Raw genomic sequence first — 26,382 nt, forward strand, 5'->3', positions numbered from 1 at the left:
CAAATATGGACATGTGCACACCCATGTGTCTCTTCCTTGTCTAAAGTAGTCAAATCAATCTCTTGAGTGATCATTTTCACCATGATAAGTCTGTTAAAGAGGAAGGCAGTGGCCATAGCTGCCTAGTATTCTGGGCTTGTTTGAGGGGATAGATGCTGTGGTGAATACAGGTATGTCCCCAAAATAAAAGGGAAACAGAGAAAGAGAAGGACCAAAATTAAAGTATATGAGAAAGTGGATAAGGAGAAACCAAAAATGACCAAAGAAAGAATATGAGATGACCCTGTAGTTTTTCAGATGAAATATTCCCGCTTACACTCGCTCACTGTGTTTTGCAAATCAATGTCATTTCTAAAGGAACTGTCCAAATTTTCTGGATATTCCTTCTCCTTCATCTGGTTGGTGCGATGTGACTGCTTATGCTGGTAAAGGAAGCGGCTCATGATGCCAATGATCGAGAAGATGATGAATATCACCACTGCTATTACTCCTGTTGAGAAAAAGGGATAAGAGAGAAGGTAATTATCACAGAACATCTGATCGGGAGAAAGAATTTAAAGAAGACAACAAGGGCACTTAGAACAACAAACCAAACAAAAGTAAACAAACAAGCAACAAACTCTGCCACATGTCCAGAAATAAATAAGGCTAAAATGTTTTCAGGCTTCAATTACCAAAAAACCCCCTCTTTCAGACTAGTGACAGAACAAGCCAGTTTATATCAGAGAAGTTTATATTTAACAGACTAAAAATGTCATCAAATAAACATGGAATCAGACTAGCAGATGATCTCTTAATACTTTCCTTCAAGACTTGCCTTCAAGAATATGCCTGAATCACTTTTAATTAGCACACTCCTTTGTCACCTTGCAAATAAGTAAGTATCTTAGAACTATTTCAGCATCCTAGAAAAGAATATTTAAGTATCTCACTTCCCAGTACATACACTATGGATGTAAAAGTGTCTTATTAATAATGAAATACTTACTAAACATTCAGGGCATGTTACCCTGCTGCACACTCTGTAAAATGCAGGGTAGTCTGAAGATGGTACCCTTCTGTCCTCTAGAGTCAGCTACAATAGCAAATGTCTGCCCTATTGTGTCAGATTCTCCCCTACTTTGATTGATTGTATGTGATTTTACTGGACCTATTTGGCAAGTCATCCTCACTGATCCTAAGGTCTTGTCCCTACCTTTGCCAGGAATTATCTTGAGACGTGAATAGCAAAGTCAGCAAAGGATGGTAAAAATGTGGATACTGTCAAATTTTGAAAGAGAGAAAGAATCTATAGGAGAAAGAATGTTTCTCAACATTAAAATCTTTGAAAAATATTTATGATATTCAAAGATAAACTCATTCCTAATAAAGTATATTTTCTGCTGTTTTCTTATCTAAGTAGAATGACTCGAGACAAAATGTTTATTTTACAAAGTAAGATGGTTTACTTTTTAAAATATTCCTAAACCATGGTATAACATTTTCCCCAACTATTTTAGAACAAGGCAAAGTAAAACCAGGTAAGTAAACAAACCTAGAAATAAACTGGGTATAGTGAGTGATACCCAGGAAAGGGCTGCATCTTTAAGAGATGAAATACAGAACTGGTTTCTACTCCTTCAGGACATGGAATATTTAGGGTGGGAGGCTGTGAACCTCCAGGAATTTTCTTCAGGGGTTGGGATGAATATCCTGTTCTTAAACTCAAGGAAGCCTGTACATAGGTGGGAAAAAGTCAGCAGTCACTAAAGTCTTTTAGTACTTGTCAAATGAAAAATTATATGAAGAGAAACAGGCATCAAATGGTTTCCTCTATTTCTTGTCGCAAAACAAAAATCAACTTGGACTTTATTCCTGAAGCAGAAATTCAGGCCAGACATTTGAAGAAGTTTGTTAAGGAAACGTATGTATGTGTATGTGTATGTGTACGTGTGTGTGTGTGTGTGTATGTGTGTGTGTGTGTGTGTGTGTTTGTGTATGTGTATGTGTGTGTGTGTATGTGTATGTGTGTGTTTTCCTCACAATCTTATTGTAATTATGCACCTCTGTGCTCCCCTTGCCAGTTGTGCTGCCTTCCTTAAAACACTGCTCACTGGTTCTGTTATTACTTGTTTACTCACCCCATCCCACCCAACCCCAGCCAAGCTGTGAGTTCTCACAGGGCATCATCCATGTTTTTCATCACCCTACTTCTGTACTTAGCACTGGTCCTGACCCGTAATGGGGTTCATTCCATAGATGTTAAATAAACGGTTACTGTTGACTTTTAAGAGCAAACTCCATCTGGTGTAGAACAGCTCATCTAGTCTGCCAGAAGGCAGAGATAGGGGCGCTGTGAGGACCCTGGTTCTCAGATGGAAATGAATTCAGTCTCTCACAGGCATCTTCCATTAAACAAGGTTTGGGAGTCATTCTGTGTTGCAAGGCCCAGATGGACAAATCAAGCTCCTGGAGGTAGCAGCCAAGCTGAGGAAGAATATAAAGTGGAGAGACCAAGAGGCAGGGAGAAAATGGAGAAGTAAGGGAGGAGAAGGGAAAGTGGGGTTCACAGCAGAGCAGACAAGATCTGCCTCTGTAACCATATGTGCTGCTGGATTGGAAACTACAGTCCTGTGGGCTTCACCCTGTTTGTTTGATCCACTCAGTAGAGAAAACCCGACAGGATGATGGCTTTGCCCATCTGTTTGTGCCAACATGGCTTCTTCCCATATGTAGTTTTATTGGTTTGCTTTATTTGTGCTTTAGGAAAAATGACAACTGGATGAGATCAACAGGATGCATGCTGCCTGTCTCAAAGTAAATTATCCAGCTGTTGACTCTGTGCTCAGCTGCCTGGTGGTTGAGGGGAAAGAAGACTCCATGGAGCTGCTGATACCTGGCCTGGGGGGAGGGTGTCTTTGATCATCAAAGCATTATGACTATTCATGAAAAGGCTCACATTCTTGCAGATCATGCAGGGCTCTGGGTGCTGGATGGCCACAATTGAGGAAGAATTCAGATAATTCCTCCAGAGCACAGAATCACTTATTTCTGTTCTGCTTTCAGCCACAAAGCATGGTTTACCTCCAATGACGGCCGAGTCACTTCGCACTGCATTGGTGAGTGGTTCCCGCTCATCTGTCTTCCCAAAAAGATCTGAAAGGAGTAAAAGACACTCAAAGTCCTAGCAGGAGGTCTATAATATGCAGTTGAGATGACACACCTGTGGGTTAGACTAGGTGATCTCAGAGAGTTTGGAGTTGGCATTTTGGAAGGAACCCAAACAAGCATATACAGAAAAAATAATAATAATAATTGAAGTACTCTGCTTATACCCCATACTTGCATGATTCTGTTAGATTCTATACATGCTGTAATATAAGGGGTTAAACAAAATGATGGTGGTATTATACTCATGTCTGCTTTAGTCTACTGCTTACCTCTCAGCCTACTTTTGATGTCCCTTTGCTTTGCTGGACAGTTTCTATACATGACAACACCTTCTTCCCTCAATCACACTTGCCTCTGCTTCACAGTTTTCTTTAATTACAGAGATTTCTGAGTTCATTGGCAGGAAAGAACAAAAGTGTTGGTGCATTAACACACTCAGGAAATCCTCACTTGAGCGTTTTACTAGATGTCCATTAACATATGTGTTATTTATTTTTTTTTTAAAGAACATCAAGTTTGAAGGCACCTAGAACTGGGTTCTAATCCTTGCTCTGATACTTATCAGTCTGGTGACACTGAACTACATACATTTTAAAACAATAACCTGCAAAGGTATTAAAAGGGGTCAATGATCCTAGAGGTATCCATATAGTGCACATAAAATTTTCATGACTTACAGCACCTATCATTAGTACTGCTGTATCATTTAATTCTCTGGAAATGACTCCAACATGATTATTGTTTTTCCCATTTTCACAGATACCAAAGCTGTTAAATAACCTGTCCAAAGTTCCATAGTCTAGCTTTGGAAGATTCAGAACACAAATCAAGACTAGCCAAGTGTCACACTCATGTACTTTTCTAGGATACATACCTGACTGCTGCCAAGAAAACACCAAGATCAGTGATAAGCAAGCAGCAGAAAAACTCTATGCCCTTTCTTTGCTCATAATTCGTAACTTATTTGGCAATTGATGAACATACTTGACTAAATTAAATCCTAAGAATACTCCTAGACACCTAGGATGATGGTGAACAAGAAAGCTAGAAAAGGTATTTCAAGGAGTGGTAAAATAAGAGAAGATGTGTGGATGATAGTACCATGGGGCTTTCCTATTATCAAGGAAGGTTGCTTTTAATCACATGAATTTTATTAGTTCAAAGACCAGCTTACCTTCCTGTCCTCTAAACTCTCTTCAATTCTCAGAACAGTAGCCACTTTAAAAAGTAGTGAAAAAATAAATATACCTACATACATATATGGGCTTCCCTGATAGCTCAGTTGGTAAATAATCCACCTGCAATGAAGGAGACCCTGGTTCAATTCCTGAGTTGGGAAGATCCACTGGAGAAGGGAACAGTTACCCACTTCAGTATTCTTGGACTTCCCTTGTGGCTCAACTGGTAAAGAATCTGCCTGCAATGTGGGATACCTGGGTTCAATTCCTAGGTTGGGAAGATCCCCTGGAGAATGGAAAGGCTACCCTCTCCAGTATTCTGGCCTGGAGAATTCCATGGACTTTAGAGTCCATGGGGTCACAAAGAGTCAGACACGACTAAATGACTTTCACTCACTCACTCACATACATATATGTATGCATTTCTAACTACTCATTATATTAGAAGTTGTTTGGTAGCTAAGTTCTGTCCAACTCTTTTTGGGACCCTGTGGACTGTAGCCTGCCAGGCTCCTCTATCCATGGGATTTCCCAGGCAAGAATACTGGAGTGGGTAGCCATTGCCTTCTCCAGGGGATCTTCCTGACCCAGGGATTGAACCTGCATCTTCTGCTTGGCAGGCAAGTTATTTACCACGGAGCCAACTGGGACGATCTATATTAGAAATAGGATTATCTAAATATATTAAATATAAATCTGAGAAATCAGTCATAATTCTTAACTGCCTTAATCATACAAGGTAAGGAATTGATTCATGTTAGCCTTTAGCCTGAAAACTTCTTGAAGACATCAAAGTAGTACTGTTGAGAGAAGTTTCATGGAGTATTTTCTTGCACACCTGATGAGGAATGCACTGTGGTCACCGCATTCACATCTGAATCCATCAGAGAGGCACAGCTGGATTCTATCAAGGCCCCTTGGATGGTTATAGGTGCAGTGGTAGAATGGCGCAGGGCTGCCTTCAGTGGTGTAATATGGTTGTATTGGACTGAGGCCAGACACCCAACAAAACCCAGGGCATTGGCTTTCACAACTTCAGCATCCAATCCAAGATTCTCTGCAATGTGAAAAACAATTAGTTAAAAAAGCAAAAATGAAAACCTGCTCCATCTCCATGTTAAGTAATGTCGGAAATTACAGAAAGTGCCTTTTTACTCTTTGAATAAAGGAAATTGTCCTTCTCTCATCTACTCTCTCAAAAGTCTACCCAAAATATAAGTGTCAATACATAAACCACATATCACAGAAAATTGCTTGGGCTATCTTGCTTTGAGATAATGTTTCAAACTTCTAAATTTTCATTCATGTATTTTATGAACTGTAACAAATACTTAATAAATCTCCTCTACACTCTGGATGTTTTATATTACAGAATTTAGGTCATTATCTCCATCACAATTTATTTATGGATGCTGGTAATTAATTCAAGCATACCTCAATGCTCATTACAATACTTCACTCAAAATGATAGTAAGATAAAAAGCAAAATGAGGCAGAGAGATAGGAATCTTAAAGTGATCCTCTCAGAAGTTTATCATGTTTGGTGTTTTCAGCAGCTAGTATACACTATACACTAATACATTTTCATACACTAATAGCTTGACCATCTATTCAAGATTTTCACATGCTTAGTTCTGTCCATATTACTGACTGGTGAGCATGGATTTTCTATGACAGCACTCAATCTTCCAAAACATATTTGAGTCTTTATAAAAGATAATGAGGCAATCATTTATGAATCATGGCAAGATTAAATGTCTCATTTTCTTTAAGATTTGTGGTAATATTACTCAGAATGCCATTTATTTTAATAAGGATCATTTGAACAAATTTCTGTGATGCAACTGCATAAAATGACAATGCAGGATGGACTTTTTCCCCTCTTTTAAAGCATTACAGTTTCAATAGACCTAGATGGTTCAAATAATTATTTTATTATGATAATATGCTTATTTCCTGGAAGAAGACAAGGGCTTTCTTCTCAATCAGATTAGTTATAATTTACTTCCATTCATAAATGATCAAAGAATGCCACCAGGGATCACCAAGCAAGCATTTTGTTGACCACATTTAAGGATGATATATAGTGGACATTTAGAGGAAAATGAGAAACTAAGATCCCTCAACAGTGCTATTTCCACTTTTGACCATATTATTCCTTCCTGAGTAACGCCCATATAAACCTCACTAATTTATCATCCCTCTTATCTTACAAGAAAATAAAAGAAATTATGTGTATTAATTTAATGTGGCTGTTGTAACAAATTGTTGTTGATGTTTCTCAGTCACTCAGTCATGTCCAACTCTTTCCTACCCCATGGACTGCACCACTAAGCTTCCCTGTCCTTCACCATCTGCCAGAGCTTTCTCAAACTTATGTTCACTGAGTCAGTGATGCCATCCAACCATCTCATCCTTTGGCGTCCCCTTCTCCTCCTTCCTTCAATCTTTCCTAGCCTCAGGGTCTTCTCTAATGAATCAGCTCTTTGCATCACGTGGTCAAAGTACTGGAGCTTCAGCTTCAGCATCAGTCCTTCCAATGAACATTCAGCACTGATTTCCTTTATAATGAACTGGTTTGATCTCCTTATAGTCCAAAGGACTCTCAAGACTCTTCTCCAACACCACAGTTCAAAAGCATCAATTCTTCAGCACTCAACCTTCTTTATGGTCCAATTTTCATATCCATACATGACTACTCGAAAAACCATAGCTTTGACTAGACAGACCTTTACTGGCAAAGTAATGTCTCTGCTTTTTAATATGCTGTCCAGGATGGTCATAGCTTTTCTTTCAAGGAGCAAGCATCTTTTAATTTCATGGCTGCAGTCACCATCTGCAGTGATTTTGGAGCCTAAGAAAATAAAATCTGTCACTGTTTCCATTGTTTCCCTATCTATTTTCCATGAGGTGATGTGACTAGATGCCATGATCTTTGTTTTTTGAATGCTGAGCTTTAAGCCAGCTTTTTCACTCTCCCCTTTCACCTTCATCAAAAGGCTCTTTAGTTCCTCTTCACTTTCTGCCATAAGGATGGTGTCTGCCTATCTGAGTTTACAGATTATTTATCCCCACAATCTTGATTCCAGCTTGTGCTTCATCCAGCCTGGCATTTCTCATGATGTACTCTGCACAGAAGGTAAATGAACAGGGTGACAATATACAGCCCTGACGTACTCCTTTCCCAATATGGAACCAGTCTGTTACCACTGGAGACTCCCTGGCACTCACAGGAGAAGATGATAGCATGTCCTTCTACTCCACCATCTTGAAGTATTTGATCACATGGATCACAGCCTTGTCTGACTCAATGAAACTGTGATCCATGTCACGTAGGGCCACCCAAGATGGATGGGTCATGGTGGAGAGTTCTGACAAATGAGGTCCACTGGAGAAGAGAATGGCAAACCACTTCAACAGTCTTGCCTTGAGAACCCCATGAACAGTATGACAATGCATTAAGATATGACACTAAAAGATGAACTCCTCAGGTCAGTAGGTGCCCAATATGCTACTGGAGAAAAGCAGAAAAATTCTAACAAATTAGCATAAACTTACACAACTTAGCATAAAACAACACATGCTTTGTCTTACAGCTCTGCAGAAGTCTGATAAATCAAGGTCAAAATTTAGCCACTGGGCTAAAATCAAGATGCTGTCAATCTGCAATTTTTGCTAGAGGTTCCAGGGGAAAACCCATCTCTTTGTCTTTTGTTTTCTTTCTTTAAATTAATTTATTTATTTTAATTGGAGGCTAATTACTTGACAATATTGCAGTGGTCTTTGCCATAAACTGACATGAATCAGTCACGGGTGTACATGTGTCCCCCAACCTGAACCCCCTCCCACCCCTCAGGGTTGTCCCAGTGCACTAGCCCTGAGCACCCTATTTCATGCGTTGAAACTAGTTCACATATAGTAATATACATGTTTCAATGCTAATCTCTCAAATCATCCCACCCTCGCCTTCTTCCACAGAGTCAAAAATTCTGTTCTTTACAGGAATCTGGCTAATGGTTTGCCTATTTTATTTATCTTCTCAGAGAACCAGCTTTTATCTTTGTTGATTTTTGCTATAGTCTCCTTTGTCTGTTTTACATTTATTTCTGCCCTAATTTTTATGATTTCTTTCCTTCTATTAACACTGGGGTTCTTCATTTGTTCTTTTTCTAGTTGCTTTAGGTGTAAAGTTAATTTATTTATTTGATTTTTCTCTTGTTTCTTGAGGTAAGCTTGTATTGCTATGAATCTTTTTCTTTTAATTAATTAATTTATTTTTTATTGGAGGCAAATTATTTTACAATATTATATTGGTTGGTTTTGCCATACATTGACATGAATTCGCCCCGGATGTACATGAGTTCCCCCTCCCGAACCCCCCTCCCACTTCCCTCCTCCCTTTATCCTCCCTCTGGGTCATCCCCGCACGCCAGCCCCGAGCATCCTATAACATGCATCGACCCTGAACTGGTGATTTGTTTCACATATGACAACATACATGTTTCAATGCCATTCTCCCAAATCATCCCACCCTCACCCTCTCCCACAGAGTCCCAAAGACTGTTCTATACATCTGTGTCTCTTTTGCTGTCTCGTATACAGGGTTATCATTTGCATCTTTCTAAATTCCATATATATGTGTTAGTATACTGTATTGGTGTTTTTCTTTCTGGATTACTTCACTCTGTATAATAGGCTCCAGTTTCATCCACCTCATTAGAACTGATTCAAATGTATTCTTTTTAATGGCTGAATAATACTCCATTGTGTATATGTACCAAAGCTTTCTTATCCATTCGTCTGCAGATGGACATCTAGGTTGCTTCCATGTCCTGGCTATTATAAACAGTGCTGCAATGAACATTGGAGTACATGTGTCTCTTTCAATTCTGGTTTCCTCGGTGTGTGCCCAGGAGTGCGATTGCTGGATCATATGAATCTTCAACTTAGCACTGTTTTGCTGAATCCCATAGGTTTTGGGTTGTTGTGTTTTCATTTTCATTCATTTCTATACATATTTTTATTTCTTCTATGATTTGTTGCTTATTCAGAAACGTGTTGTTTAGACTCCATATCTTTTTATTTTTGATATTTTTTGCCTGTAGTTGACATCTAATCTTAACACACTGTGATCAGAAAGGATGTTTGAAATGATTTCAATTTTTTTGAATTTACCAAGGCTAGATTTATGGCACAGGATGTGATCTATATTGGAGAATGTTCCATGTGCACTTGAGAAAAAGGTGAAATTCACATTTTGGGGGTGAAATGTCCTATAGATATCAATTAGACCTAACTGGTCCATTGTATCATGTAGAGTCTGTGTTTCTAATTTTCTGTTTAGTTCATCCATAGGTGTGAGTGGGGTATTAAAGTTTCCCACTATTGTGTTACTGTTAATTTCTCCTTTCATACTTGTTAGCATTTCCCTTACATATTGCAGTGCTCCTATGTTGGGTGCATATATATTTATAATTGTTATATCTTCTTCTTGGATTGATCCTTTGATCATTATGTAGTTTCCTTCTTTGTCTATTTTATCTGATATGAGTATTGCTACTCCTGCTTTCTTTTGGTCTCCATTTGCGTGAGATATCTTTTTCCAACCTTCACTTTCAATCTGTATGTGTCCCTTGTTTTGAGGTGGGTCTCTTGTAGACAGCATATATAAGGAGTCTTGTTTTTGTATCCATTCAGCCAGTCCTTGGCTTTTACTTTTTTTTTTCTTTTCGTTTCACATATGACAACTTACATGTTTCAATGCCATTCTCCCATATCATACTGCCCTTGCCCTCTCCCACAGAGTACAAAAGACTGTTCAATACATCGGTGTTTCTTTTGCTGTCTCGTATACAGGGTTATCGTTACCGTCTTTCTAAATTCCATATATATGCATTAGTATACTGTATTGGTGTTTTACTTTCTGACTTACTTCACTCTGTAAAATAGGCTCTAGTTTCATCCACCTCATTAGAACTAATTCAAATGTATTCTTTTTAATGGCTGAGTTGTATTTCATTGTGTATATGTACCACAGCTCTCTTATCCATTCATCTGCTGATGGATATCTAGGTTGCTTCCATGTCCTGGATATTATAAACAGTGCTGCAATGAATATTGGGGTACACGTGTCTCTTTCAATTCTGGTTTCCTCATTGTCTATGCCCAGCAGTGGGATTGCTGGGTCATATGGCAGTTCTCTTTCCAGTTTTTTTTTTTAGGGAATCACCACACTGTCTAAATGTAAGACCAGACACGATTAAACTCCTAGAGGAAAACATAGGCAAAACACTCTCTGACAGTCTTTGTCTTTTGGTTGGGGAATTGAACCCCTTTACCTTTAAGGTAATTGTTAGTAAGTATGATCCCTTTGCCGTTTACTTTGTTGTTTTGGGTTCAAGTTTATAAACCTTTTCTGTGTTTCCTGTCTAGAGAAGATCCTTTAGCATTTGTTGAAGAGCTGGTTTGTGGTGCTGAATTCTCTCAGCTTTTGCTTGTGTAAAGCTTTTGTTTTCTCCTTCATATTTGAATGAGATCCTTGCTGGCTATAGTAATCTTGGCTGTAGGTTTTTTTTTGTCATCATTTTAAGTATGTCCTGCCATTCCCTTCTGCTGTGAGAAGTTTCTGTTGAAAGATCAGCTGTTATCGTTGTGGGAATCCCCTTGTGTGTTATTTGTTGCTTTTCCCTTGCTGCTTTTAATAGTTACCCTTTGTGTTTGATCTTCTTTAATTTGATTAATATGTGTCTTGGGGAGTTTTGCCTTGGGTTTAATGTGTTTGGGACTCTCTGAGTTTCTGGGACTTGGGAGGCTATTTCCTTCCCCATTTTAGGGAAGTTTTCAACTATTATCCCCTCAAGTATTTTCTGATGGCTTTTCTGTCTTCTTATTCTGGGACGCCTATGATTGAAATATTGGGGCGTTTAACATTGTCCCAGAGGTCTCTGAGGTTTTCCTTATTTCTTTTATTTATATTTTTCTTTTTTCCTCTCTGCTTCATTTATTTCCACCATTCTATCTTCCATCCCCTTATCCTGTCTTCTGCCTCAATTATTCTATTGTTGGTTCCTTCTAGAGTGCTTTTGATCTCAGTTATTGCATTATTCATTATTGTTTGACTCTTTTTTATTTCTTCTACATCCTTGTTAAACATTTCTTGCATTTTCTCAATCCTCATCTTCTGTCTATGTATCTGTAACTCCATTTTGTTTTCAAGATTTTGGATCATCTTTATTACCATTATTCTGAATTCTTTATCAGGTAGACTCCCTATCTCCTTGTCTTTTTTTGGTTTGGTGAGTGTTTATCATGTTCCTTTACCTGATAAATATTTCTCTGCCTTTTCATTTTGTTTAGATTGCTGTGTTTGGGGTGGTCTTTTTGTAGGCTGGAACTTTGTGGTTCTTTTTTACTGTGGATTTTGCTCCCTGTGGGTGAGGTTGGACTAGTGGCTTGTCAAGGTTGTGTTCTGTTGGGTGGAGCTGAATCTCTTCTCTCTGGAGTGCAATGAAGTGTCCAGTAGTGAGTTTTGAGGTGTCTGTGGTTTTGGTGTGACTTTGGGCAGCCTATATTTTAATGTTCAGGGATGTGTTCCTGCTTTGCTGGAGAATTAGCTTGGTATGTTTTGCTGTGGAGCTTGGTTTCAGTGTAGGTATAGAGGCTTTTGGAATAATTATTGTTAATTAATGTCCCGTGGAGTCAGGAGTCTTCTGGGGTTCTCAAGTTTCTGAATTTGAATTCAGTCTTATTCTTACAGTAGCCTCAAGACTTCTCTATCCATACAGCACAGATGATAAAACATCTAGGTTAATGGTGAAAAGATTCTCCACAGTGAGGGACACCCAGAGAGGTTCACAGATTGACATGAAGAACAGAAGAGGGAGGAGGGAGATAGAGGTGACCAGGAGGAGAAGAGGGGGACTCAAAAGGGGAGAAAGCCATATAGCCAGTAATCAATTCCCTATATGCTCTCCACAGTCTGGAACACTCAGAGATGTTCACAAAATTACATAGAGAAGAAAAGATGGAGGAGAGAGAAAGAGGTGACTAGGAGGAGAAGAAATTGAGTCAAAACTGGAGAGACCAATTGAGCCAGTAATCAGTTCCTTAAGTGTTCTCCACAGCCCGGAACACCCAGAGAGATTCACAGAGTTAAGTAGAGAAGAGAAAGGAGAGGGAGGAGATAGAGGTGACCTGGGGGAGAAAAGGGAGAGTCAAAAGGAGAGATCGCAATCAAGCCAGTAATAACACCCCTAAGTAAAAATGGGTACTGAAGGTTAGATTCTTAAAGATACAAAATTGATAACAAAAACCAAAAAGCAAAGATTAAAATTCTAGAGTTTAGAGTATCAAAACTACAATATTAAAAATACATAATAAAATCAATCACAAAAATTATAATATATATATGAAATTTGCTTTAAAACAGGGTCTTTTTGAAAGGTAATAAATAGATCGCCGAAGAATTGATGCTTTTGAACTGTGGTGCTGGAGAAGACTCTTGAGTGTTGCTTGGACTGTGAGGAGAGCCAACCAGTCCATTCTAAAGGAGACTGATCCTGGGTGTTCATTGGAAGGACTGATGCTAAAGCTGAAACTCCAATACTTTGGCCACCTCATGCGATGAGTTGACTCACTGGAAAAGTCTGATGCTAGGAGGGATTGGGGGTGGGAGGAGACGGGGATGACAGAGAATGAGATGGCTGGATGGCATCACCAACTCAATGGACATGAGTTTGAGTGAACTCCGGGACTTGGTGATGGACAGGGAGGCTTGGCGTGCTGTGATTCATGGGGTCGCAAAGAGTCGGACACGACTGAGTGACTTAACTGAACTGAACTGAACTGAATAAAAGTGAAAATTAAAGGAGGAATAAAGAACTTAAAAATAAAAGAATTTAAAAATGATAATAGTAATAATATATCTAGGCATTTCTCTGGAGCTGTTGAGGGCAGTGTGGTGTCAGTTCAGTTTCAGATAGTTCCTTGTTCCAGCTTATACTTCTTCTCAAGGTCTATAAGCTCCTTCCAGTGCTTAGTCAATACTAACTACAGGGTTTTAATCTGTTGCATGTGTCACTTCCAGAGTGGTTCCTTCTTCTTTATTTTGGCTTCTTCTGTTTGCAAGTCTCTTCAGTGTCTAATTTCCACCTTGACACAAGGGGGTGAAGGTGGTCACTTATTTAGGCTCACTTGTTCAGATGTGCTGTGGGGATGGAGGAACACTGAAAATAAATATCATTGGTGTGAGTGGGGAGTGTTCGCAGTGTATGGACCACACTGGGTTTGCCCCAGCTCATGGAGGCATGTGCTTTCAAAGCCTACACTGCTCTGGCTCCAGGTTGTTCTGCAGGGGAACTCTCCAAAGCAGGCCCTGTGTTTCATACACTTGCCAGGTCTAAGCTGCTCAGGTTCAGGTTCTTGGGTACTCCACAAAGGCACAGACTCGGTTGGGCATGTGTTTTGTGCTCTCCTAGGTCCAAGCAGCTCAAGCGACGACGTTCTTGGTGAGTACACTGTCCCAGGTGGTTTGTGCATCTTAATCACCTCCCCAGTCCCAGCCACTCAGTTTCCCAGTGTGCCACAAAAGTGCCATCTCAGGTGTGCTTTGTGTCTCCTCTAGGGAGTTGGTCTCAGGCTGCGACCCTCCTGGCAGATGTCAACCGTCCAGGATCCCAGGAAGACTTGGTTAGCAACTGGGAGCCTGCTCACAGTTTGGTGGAGGATGCCATCTCTGGGGAGAAGGCAATGTCACCCCACTTCAGTACTCTTGCCTGGAAAATCCCATGGGCAGAGGAGCCTGGTAGGCTGCAGTCCATGGGGTCGCTAAGAGTCGGACATGACTGAGCGACTTCACTTTCACTTCTCACTTTCATGCATTGGAGGAGGAAATGGCAACCCACTCCAGTGTTCTTGCCTGGAGAATCCCAGGGATGGGGGAGCCTGGTGGGCTGCCATCTATGGGGTGGCACAGAGTCAGACACGACTGAAGCGACTTAGCAGCAGCAGCCATCTCTGGGGCTGCGATTGTCCCTTGCCTTCCAGCTCTGGCTGTCATCCACCTGCCTCTCTGCCTCCGGTGGGGCTAGGGGCCTGTCCACAGCTGGCTAGCTCTCCTTTGATATTCACTCAATTCTTTGTTCTCTGAGCAGGCCAGGCTGTGCCTTAGGTTAGAGCTTTTCACAGAAAAGTTCTCTCTCTCTTTTTCTTTTCTCTCTCCGGCTATCCCACAGTTTGCGTTACTATCTCAAGTTAATTCCCACAGATTTTCCTCAGGGCATTTACCCCTAAGCAATGCAGTGGGCACATCCCTGTTCAGCCCCTGCTTGATGGTGGTGGACTCGAGCATCTGGGCTACTTCTCCATTGGGAGTTATGGTTAGGTGCATATTCTGTGTTTTTTTGTTTGTTTTTCCTCCTGGTTATGTTGCCTTCTGAGATTCTAAAGCTCCCCTACAGACCCACCCGCTGGTGAGAGGGTTTCCCCCTCTTTGTCTTTTCTAACTGCCATAAGCCACCCACATTCCTTGGCTTATAGCCCCCTTCCCATACTTTTAAAACCAACAGCATTGAATGTCTGTGGATCTTTCATCCAAAGTCATATTTAATTCTAATTATCTTCTTTTGCCCCTTTCTTACACTTTTAAGGATCTTTGGTATTGTACCAAGCTGAGCCATCCCTGGTGGCTCAGACAGTAAAGAATCAACCTGCAGTGTGGGAGACCTGGATTCAATCCCTGGGTCAGGAATATCCCCTGGAGAAGGGAATGGCAACCCACTCTAGTATTCTTGACTGGACAATTCTATGGACCGTGAAGCCTGGCAGGCTACAGTCCATGGGATTGCAAAGTGTTGGATACAACTGAGTGACTTTCACATCACATCCCTATTTTAAGGATAACTGATTAGCAAACCTTAAGTCTTCTATGCCATTTAGCCTAACATAGTCTCAGGTTCTGAGGATTAGTATTCAGCTGTCTTTGTGGGTCATTATTCTTCCTACCACTCCATTCTTCCAGACATGCTGCATCTGAGATTCTCTGGGAACTCTCCAGGTAATAATAATAAAAATAAAATAGAGATGTGAAGTGACACTTCTTCAAGTATGAAAGAACATAGGGTGGGGAAGAAACTGCTCTCTTTCAAATATTTCAATAAATGTCCTTCCGGGGTGGAACATATTTGTTACTTACTCATGAAAGCATCACATATGTTTATCTCTTATTCTAAGCTTTAAAAATGAGGTTATGAGGATAAAAGACTGCTCGAACATTGTTATTCAACAGTCTTACACCCCAGAAGTCTTTAATTAAGACTAGGTGCTATTTGTTGGGTACCACAGAACTCAGTGTAATTCAGAAGATGCATTAGCTACTGATTGGTAGTTTTTAAGGGGTAGTTAGAGATCAGAGGAATTTACAGAGAAAGAAAGAAGACAAGAGATGGAAAGCATGAACTGGCATGAGGCTTTTGCCTTGTAGAATTTCAAAGCAGTGGAAAATGACATGTCATTGTAGCTAATGCTCTAAGTCAAAACTGCCACATCTCATGCCTAGAACTCAGTTAAAAAGAAGCCTATATTGGTGCCAATATTTGAAGGATATTGTTACTGTGACTACCTTGAACCAAAGTTCCAGGTAAAAGAAGTAGCACATGAATAAATCAGGCGACATGCCAGAAAATGACTACCTCTCTTCAAAAGAAGAAATATTTTGGATGAAATCTTATCTCTAGGAAAGTTTATTTATCCTAGATATATGAAAAGCATGCAAACCTTGAGAGGTTTCTGAAATTAAAAAAAGAAAACAAAGAGTCCTTGATAGGAGAAAATACTTTTAGTATGAAGTTGACATAATGATTTCTCAGATTCTTATATATATATGGAGAAGCAAAAAAAAAAGTTAGGATGATTCCAGATTGTATTTACTTCTTACAAACTTGTTAAATAATATGTGGTAATAAACAATTATTTGCTAAAGATGCATTTGTTCAATATTCAACAATTATTGAGCACCGACTATATAATAATGCAATATTTTAAAAAATTTGAAAAGTGGTTCACATAAAACATTATGGGTTTCCCAGGTGTGCTAGTGGTCATGAAACCACCTTCCAATTCAGGAGACAGTGGGCTCAATCCCTGGGTCAGCAAGATCCCCTGGAGAAGGGCAAGGCAACCCACTCTAGTATTCTTGCCTGGAGAATCCCATGGACAAAGAAGCCTGGTGGGCTACACTCCACAGTGTTGAAAAGAGTTGGACACAACTGTAGCAACTTAGTATGCACACACATACAACATTATGTTAGTTTTAGGTGCACTATATTGTGATTTGACATTTGCATATGTTATAAAATGATCACCATGATAAGTCTAGCAACCATCTGTTCCACACAAAGTTATTGCAATATCATTGACTGTATTTCTTATCACCATGGCCCATTTATTTTATAACTGAAGGTTTGTATATCTTAAACCCATTCACTTATTTTGACCACTCCCTTAACTACCATCCCTCTGGAAACCACCAGTTTGTTCTCCATATGAGTGTTTCCATTGCTTTCTTTGTTTTGACTTTTAGAAGTCACATATAAGTGAGATTGTATTTGTCTTTGATTTATTTCCCTTAGCATAATACCCTCTAGATTCATCCATGTTGTAGTGTATACACACACACATATATATATTTGATGTAGTCTCATCCTTTCTTTTATTTTTTTAAACAAGTCTGAAAAAAACTGAAATTATAAAAGTTAAAATATATACAGGAGATCATGTGGCAATGTTGAGATTTAAACCAAAGTCTTTACGACTTGAAATGCCAAACTCTTTATGTAAACTATGCTACCTCCCTAAAAAACCTTCCAAAAATATCCTAAGTACTTTTGTAAAACACCTTTACATAAATTAGTTAAGAAGAAATAGGTTGCAAAAACTAAGGAAATCATAGGTCATTCTGAGCTCTCTGTTATAGGAAAGATAATGGAGGGTGGGAGAGAGTAGTATTGAAACATGTATATTATCATATTTAAAATGGATGTTTGTGAGCATGCTAAGTTGCTTAAGTCATGTCCAACTCTTCCCATGGACTGAAGTCCCCCAGGCTCCTCTGTCCATGGGATTCTTCAGGCAAGACTACTGGAGTGGATTGCCATGCACTCCTCCACGGCATCTTCCTGACCCAGGGGTTCAACCCATGTCTCTTATGTCTCCTACATTGGCAGGTGGAATCTTTAACATTAGTACCACCTGGGAAGCCCATGTAATGGATAGTCAGTGGGAATTTGCTGAATTGTGCAGGGAACCCAAAGCAGGTGCTCTGTGACAACCTAGAAGGGTGGGATTGGAAGGAGGTAGGAGGGAGGTTTAAGAGGGAAAGGACATATGTATACCTATGTTTGATTCATACAGATATATGGCAGATATCATCAAAATATTGTAAAGTAATTACTCTCCAATTAAAATAATTTTTTTTTAAAAAATATAATCTAATTCTTAAGTCATTTTATTCAATATTTAGATTACAGTCATATTCAAGTTATAAGGAATTAGACAAGGGACTACTGTGTGGGCTGAGCTACAAAACTAATCTAGACGACAAACTTCACAGTGAAGGCAGCTTCTCAGAAATGGTAGAATGGGATTGCAAAGAAAGGCTCTACCACAGGTAAATTCCACTGTTCTTTCTCATTCTTCCCAAGGTTTTCTGCTCATATATAAAAGTCCTACTTAATCAAGAACTGAAAGGTTTGTCTTCATATAATATATACCATCACCTTGAAAAACCATAAATATTTTCCAAAAACATCTTCAAAACTTTTTATTTGAAGCTAACATTGTTTCTACCTCCTAACACACTTCAAATATCACTGAAATAATGTTTCTGATTCTTATTAGAGTGTCTCTCTGCCCTCAAATACTGGTATAGAAGCAGCATGGTGTGTTGAAATAGCACAGGTTGGAGGTAGCCTGAGCTGATGAATTATGCCCTTGAACATATGACTTGTATTTTCTCATTTCTGAGTTCCAGTTTTTTCCACTGTAAAATAATGATAAATAGTACTGACCACATTAATTGTGATGGGAATAAATATAATAAATATGAATTCCAGCTCAGTGCCTTTATATGGATTTATTATTATTATTCCTACTACTTATCCAAAGAGTTCCAAACTCCTTTGTCTACATTCAATGACCCTCAACATGCCCAAGTAATACTTCATTTATATGAGAAAACTAAGACGTAAATCCTTATGTGCTTGCTGTAAAGACTAAATTTCCATTTCATACTGATGCATAACTTAATAAATGTAATACTGAAACTTTGAATGACTCAGTTGGTTAAGTTATTATAGACTAACTTCTTTAAGCATCTAAAAATTTGACTATCTACATTAATTTGCATGCACGCCTTTCTTCAAAGCAAATATATGCCTCTCTGTTGAAACAAGTGGATTTTGTGATGCCAAGGAAAACAGCAGAGAACCAATTTTAGTCCCAGAAAGTGCAGCACTTTGCACAGTCAAAATTGTTTGACACTAACAGAGTGACAGAGTCAAACCAGGCAGGTGTTTTTTTATCTTCTTCTTCTTTTTCTGGATATTAAAAAAAAAAAAAAAAAAAGATCAGCAATTTGCTAAAAACAGACATTGCCATAGAATGTACCATGACATTTGCTATATGTCAAAAGCCACAGAAGACATTTGAATCATGAAGTGTCAAAATACAGGTCATGCAGATCCACACAACCTGGACTTATGAGACTAAAATGCTGTATCTTCATAAAACATAAAGAAAGAAACTGATGTTAATGAAAAATATAAGTAGTATATAAAAGTAAAGGGTTTTTCCCTCAAGAGTATTAAAAAGTGGCTTTCAGGTAAGAAACAGTCTGAAAATGTACCTATCAGAGATTATCCAGAGTCTAAAAACCATGTCCTTCAGATAAAGCTTTAAATCCTGAAAGAGAAATGTCAAACTGTATTAAAAAATACTTGGCATTTACTTAATGTTTTTTGTGTGTTTTTTTTTTTTTTGCTTTTCATGGAATGTACATTCATACACCCTGTGTATTAATAAATATTCATCCTTTTGTAATAAAAAAAATGTAAGATAATTATACCCAATTACAAGTTAGGAAAGTTAAGACACAAGGTCAAGTAATTGTTTAAAGCAAGTTACCTAGTTCACGGCCAATTCAGGTCTGATATCTAGGTCTTTTATATTCTGTCCTCATTTCTTTCTGTCATGCCATATTTAATACTTTCATGTAGGCATTTAAAAATTAACATTTAGTATAAGTTGCTTCCCAATGGTGTGTTAGTTTCTGCTGTACAGCAAAGTGAATCAGCAATATGTATACATATATCCCTTGCTTTTTTGGATTTACTTCTCATTTAGATTACCACAGAACGCTGAGTAGAGTTCCCTGTGCTATACAGTAGGTTCTCATTAGTTATCTATTTTATACCTAGTGTATGTATGTCAATCCCTATCTCCCAATTCATCCCATCCCCTTTCCTCCTTAGTACCCACACATTTTTTTGTTTATGCCTGTGTCTATTTCTGCTTTGAAAAAAGTTCATTTATACCATTTTTATAGATTCCACATATATGCATTACAATTGATTTTTTTTTCTATTTATGACTTACTTCAATCTCTATGACAGTCTCTAGGTTCATCTATGTCTCTACAAATGGCACAATTTTATTCCTTTTTTATGACTGGGTAATATTGACTATGACAAAGCCTTTGACTGTGTGGATCACAATAAACTGTGGAAAATTCTGAAAGAGATGGGAATACCAGACCAACTGACCTGCCTCTTGAGAAACCTGTATGCAGGTCAGGAAGCTACAGTTAGAACTGGACATGGAACAACAGACTGGTTCCAAATAGGGAAAGGAGTACGTCAAGGTTGTATATTGTCACCCTGCTTATTTAACTTATATGCAGAGTACATCATGAGGAACACTGGGCTGGAAGAAGCACAAGCTAGAATCAAGATTGCCGGGAGAAATATCAATAACCTCAGATATGCAGATGACACCACCCTTTTGGCAGAAAGTGAAGAGGAACTCAAAAGCCTCTTGATGAAAGTGAAAGAGGAGAGTGAAAAGGTTGGCTTGAAGCTCAACATTCAGAAAACAAAGATCATGGCATCTGGTCCCATCACTTCATGAGAAATAGATGGGGAAACAGTGGAAACAGTGTCAGACTTTATTTTGGGGGGCTCCAAAATCACTGCAGATGCTGATTGCAGCCACGAAATTAAAAGACACTTACTCCTTGGAAGGAAAGTTATGACCAACCTTGATAGTATATTAAAAAGCAGAGATATTACTTTGCCAACAAAGGTCCATCTAGTCAAGGCTATGGTTTTTCCCGTGGTCATTATGGATGTGAGAGTTGGACTGTGAAGAAAGCTCATCGCCAAAGAATTGGTGCTTTTGAACTGTGGTGCTGGAGAAGACTCTTGAGAGTCCTTTGGACTGCAAGGAGATCCAATCAGTCCACTCTAAAGGAGATCAATCCTGGGTGTTAATTGGAAGGATTGATGCTAAAGCTGAAACTCCAATACTTTGACCATCTCATGCGACGAGTTGACTCACTGTAAACGACTCTGATGCTGGGAGGGATTGGGGCAGGAGGAGAAGGGCACGACAGAGCATGAGATGCCTGGATGGCATCACTGACTCGATGGACATGAGTTTGAGTGAACTCTGGGAGTTGGTGATGGACAGGGAGGCCTGGCTTGCTGTGATTCATGGGGTCGCAAAGAGTCAGACACGACTGCATGACTGAACTGAACTGGACTGAATATTCCATTGTATAAATCTTCCACATCTTTATCCATTCCTCTGTTGATGGACATTTAGTTTTCTTCCATGTCCTGGCCATTGTGAACGGTATTGCAATGAATATTGGTGTACATGTGTCTTTTTGAATTAAGGCTTTCTCTGTATATATGCCCAGGAGTGGTATTTCCAGCTTTTATTGATTGTTGATACAGTGAAAAGAAACCTCAGCTCCAAAGCATAACTTAGAAACATTCACCAGCTAAATCACATGCACCCGTCCAGCCCCATCTGTGCTACATAGAACTGAACATCTCCTTCTTTCCTGAATAGTAGCACATGATTTCTCTGCCTGTAAGGCTCTTCTGTCCTTAACTACCTGAGTAATATCCACTCCTTCTTTGTAAGACCTACATGTATTTATTAGCCACCTATGAGAACCATGCTCCTTGTGAGACAATTGTCAGCTAGAGGACATTTTCCTTATCTCTATGAGCTTTCAGTCACTTTGGAGGATTAATTGAATAGACCATCAATGATTTCAGGCAAAAGTCTTATGGAGGGAGAGATGCTTATGGCTCTGGGAGTACAGGTGAAACCCCTGACACAATCTAGGGCAGCAGGGATCAAATTTAGTTTGTAAAATAAAGTTCCAGGGATATGTATGAGAATGTCTATCTTTAGATCTCTACTCATTCAGTAGGTCTAGTGTGGAGGTACAAAAGAATTTGCATTTTTAAAGTACATTCCTAGACAATTATGATACAGATGGTTCGCAAACCACATTTTGAGAAACAGTACTTTAGAAAAGATGGCTTGGAATAAATATATTAGGCGACAAATAAACAATAAGCATACATGAAAAGGTGGGCAGAGTGCTCCAGATACAAGCAAAGCCTGTACAAAGTCTAGAGTGAGAAAGACCATCACATTTCAAACATTAAAATATTAAGTTAACTCTGCCTTAAAATAAGACAAAAGATGATGCTGAAAAGACAGGGAGGGACCAAATCGAGTTAAGTAAGTCCTTCTCCACGTTCCTAAGGCTTACTTCTATCACACTTCTTTTATTCCACCCTTATGTTTACAAGTCTGTCTTCCAACTATATTGGTAACTTCTTGCTTTCAGGTAAACTGTCCTTTTCTCTTCACCCAATTAGAACACCACACCTAAGACACAGTGTTTCATAAACTGAAAAAGGAATGAATAATTAATAAACAAATGTTTCCAAATATCAACAATAATGCAACCTGATCAGTGATATTTAGATATATATATTTCAAACTTCTTTATTCTGGCCACTTATAAGCATTTAGTTTATTTACTTTTATAATCACACTCACATCACGTTATGCGGAATTCTCTTTGATGAGGCCCAATCCTGATAAGAATTTCATTAATACCTCTTGCAGCTCTTCCAAGGGTACTCATCAAATATTTCTCTTCATTATTCTCAGTATTTTGTTATCCAAAATTAAATAAACTGCTTTTAGGGAACCTGAGCATGTAAATTGGATTGCTACACATCCCAGTGTCTATTTTCTTCATGACCCCACTGCCAAGGAAACACCTCCAAATGTTGCATGACAGACTCCTTACCTTTGGTTCCCAGACTGAAAGCCCCTTCCTCAGCAAAGACATACTTAAACATCCAACTAAGGAGCACATACTCCTGCAATTCTCAATATCCAGCACGTTTGAAAAAGTTGATTTCCTTTCTAATTAATTGCATCAAACTTTGCAATTTTGTGTGTGTGTGCATAACATTGCTTCAACTTTTAGGTACCACTCCAGACCATCTATTTTCTGATGAAAATGTCCTTATTTGTTTACTGTTAACTACGTATTCTTGCTGTTCAGGCACTAAACCGTGTCTGACTCTTTGTGACCCCACGGACTGTAGCACGCCAGTCCTCCCTGACCTTCACTATTTCCCAGAGTTTGCTCAAATTTATGTCCATTGAATCGGAGATGCTATATACTAACATATCATTTTGGGCACAGAGGTTGTTAAACAAAGGTCTTTTGGATGATTAACTGAGTCTGAATTGTACGGGACCTGGCATATGATAGGTATTGCATTACTTTTCTTTAAGTAAAAATATATACCTATAGATAAATAGAAGATAAATAGATTATAGATGCTAATATAAGAAACACAAAATAATCAAGGTAATTCAGTAAACAAAAATTCTGCCATTTGAGAATTCATTATCTCCAGTGAATATCTCACAAACTAAATTATATTTTTCACTTTTTAATTTGGGTTCCTTAGTTGCATGCATTACATAAAGGCAGCTTTATGGATATATGACAGTGAGTCCTGTATAAGTAAGACTTTAGCAATATATCCAAACTTTAAACTTCTGTATACCATATTCAAAATGTCAATTCTGCTCATTTTCTACAGAAAAATCACTTTTCTGAGTTTAAGACTGGAACACTCAAGTTGACCTAAAAACTCATTCCTTTGCAATTGGAAAATTAAAAAAAAAAAGATCCTTGTATGTTGATTATTCATTTGATGTGGCCCCAGAACCAGACAATCCACATGTCTTGATTCATATCTCTGTTGTTTACTCTGTTAAAGGAAATGAACAAAACTAGAACCCTACATGTCCCAAAACAGTCTTTTGACAGAGTCCAAAAATAACAGTTAGAAATATATTCTGTTCTGTTATGGAATTGCTAGCTGCGAAGTTAAAAGTACCAAAAGAGTAAAAGCTACACTGAGCACCTCCAGAGATCTGAGGTTATTTCTTTTGTTTGTTTGTTTGTTTACAGAGGTAGGCATAATGTATATTTTGTGAGGAGACTTTCTGCTGGAGGTCACAGAAAATCCAATTTGCAGAGACTTACACATTACAGAGAAGCTATCTCAAATAAGAAGAAGTTTAGAGACAAGGAGAGTGCTGAGCATGGAGTTTCAGGGCTTCTTCTGCATATGCAGACTGGAACCAAGGGTTGTGCAGTTCCAGGTATCACATCTAGATGCAATGATGTCCAGAAGCAGTACATAAATACATAAACAAAAGCTGCTTCAATTTTGTGTTGTTTTTCTTTTTGAGAATGGAGAATCCTTTCTCAGAACCACATACACACAGCAACCCTGCAGACTTCCAATTGGCCACACTGTGTCCAGGTTTGTGCTACTCCAATTACTGGCAACAGAGAGGGACCATAAGCATTCACTTAGATCAGCATTTTTCAAGACCTGTTTTCAGTTTCCAGATCCACTTTCTATATTAAAAACCTTGAAGAGATTTTGGATATCTTTATTTGTTTTGTATATATCAATATCAATTGTGTTAAAAATTAAAAACTAAAAACATTTTAAAAGAAGAGTTGACCAAGTGGTGATATCATTACCTATCTTGGAGCCTCTGAAAAACTCCATTCTGTACGTGTAAGAGACAAGAGTGACAAAGTTAATTAATATCTATTATCAAAATGAAGATGACTTTGACCTTGTGGATTTCCTGAAAGGGTCTCAGGATTCCACCCTCCCAATGACCAAATTTTGAGAACCACTGGCTCAGACCAGTGAGGAGGAATCTTCAGGGATTGCAGATGATGACACCCTTTCCTGGAGCACATGAATTCTTCAAGGATCATAAATGTTTAAATAAAATTTGAACTGAGTTGGAAAGGGGAAAATAAGTCAAAATGGATTTTTGGTAAGCAATCAACTGTCAGCTGCATACATACAAGCCAAACTCTGAAAGGAAAGAAGGAATAAAGGAAGGAAGGGAGGGAAGGGAGGAGGGAGGAAAGGAGGGAGAGAGAGAGGCAAGGAAAGAAAGAAAGGAAGAGAGGTATTCAAAAACAACTATCTTTAAAACTATGTGTATCCACCTCCCTCCATACACACATTCAGTTTTAAAAAGTTATTTTTGATGAGTCATATATTGACTTCTGCAAAAATCCCCAAGTCTAGGTTGAATGACCAAAATTTGGCTGCCCTTTATGAGGAGAAAATGCACTGTTCTCTAGGCATTGAATGGAGATTGGCCATAGGCAAAAGTTTCCCTGCTGGTGATAATTATATGTAGTGCTACTCTGTGTGTGTGTGTGTGTGTGTATGTGGTGCCAATTATCATCTATTCCGGTACTTATCTGTATCACAGGCCTCATACTACTTGACAATATTATATATCACTCAGAAAGACTTTTGAAATACTGTCCCATAAAAATAATAGGAGATACTGATTACTGAGCACCATAGATTAAGTGGTGAAGTATCAGGTGAAGGGCACACACTAGCTTTAAGACTTGGAAAAGACAGAAGTGTAGCATTATACTCACTGTGCACATGAGGAAAATAATATCAGAGAAATTCAAAGTCACTGTAGTGGAAATTCCTAGCACTTCCATTATATATTTTACTTTATGTTCATACTTATCTTTCAATCACAGAGCAGAGCTTAACACTCAAGCCCCCAACCTATCTATCTTTACAAAATGGCTCATCTTGTCATTTTAGACTATCAACTAATACAGATAAATCAGAATATGGTGGCTACAGAAAACTCCTTTGAGAAGGGGCGGTTCTCAAATCTCATGGGATAAGGTGTGGATTTGGAGGTGAGGAAAGCAGCACATTAGGTACAGAGGCAGGGACAGTCTTGGACTCCAAGTCCTAGCAGTTCTGTGTTTAGCAATGACTGGTCCTTGCCTGGCAGCTGATCTTTCTGGGAAACTAACCTTTCTGTTCTGCTCCCAGGCCTGGGGAAGGAGAGAAGGCATATTTGTCTTTGTGTATATAGATTATTATCCACCATATAATTGGTAACTTTTATATTAAATGAAAATAACTACTCAAATACTTCTAACATGATGATCATAAAGCAGCCCCTTCATCTCTCTAAGCCTCAGATTCCTTATAAGTACAATTGATCATGTGTGTATGCCCCGATTTGGTTTACAAGACACATGGTGAAGCAGAGAATAAGCTCTCTCTCTCCAAACATGTCCACATCCTAATTTCCAGAACCTGTGAATATTTTACTTTACTTGTCAAAGGAGATTTTGCTAATATGATTAGCATGAGTTACATTATACTCAATATGATCACAAGGATCCATATTAGAATGCAGGCAAGAAATCCAGCCAGAAGTAGGAGATGATGACAGAAGTAACAGATTCTAGCAATCTGAGGAAGGGGCTACAAACCAAAGAGTGCAAGTAACCACTGTATGCAGGAAACAGAAAGGAAACAGCTTCTCCCCTGACGCCTTCAAAAAGAACATAGCTTTGCTG

General features: G+C 38.7%; 1 protein-coding gene across 2 annotated transcripts in view; it reads right to left on the reverse strand.

Moving 5' to 3' along the window:
- Window positions 1-293: 293 nt before the first annotated feature.
- The window catches only part of CNTNAP5 (contactin associated protein family member 5), a 1,080,786-nt gene continuing 1,054,697 nt past the window's right edge, over window positions 294-26,382 (reverse strand). For both annotated transcript variants that reach the window (XM_055397661.2, XM_088842198.1), the window contains exons 22-24: window positions 5,167-5,385; window positions 3,064-3,135; window positions 294-490 (exon numbers count right to left, since the gene is read on the reverse strand). In XM_055397661.2, coding sequence (XP_055253636.2) covers window positions 294-490; window positions 3,064-3,135; window positions 5,167-5,385 — 488 coding nt within the window. The remainder of the gene's footprint in view (window positions 491-3,063; window positions 3,136-5,166; window positions 5,386-26,382) is intronic.

This window comes from Moschus berezovskii, chromosome 2, assembly GCF_049115385.1.
Source record: "Moschus berezovskii isolate FMDL1 chromosome 2, NW_MosBer_1.0, whole genome shotgun sequence".
NCBI lineage: Eukaryota > Metazoa > Chordata > Mammalia > Artiodactyla > Moschidae > Moschus > Moschus berezovskii.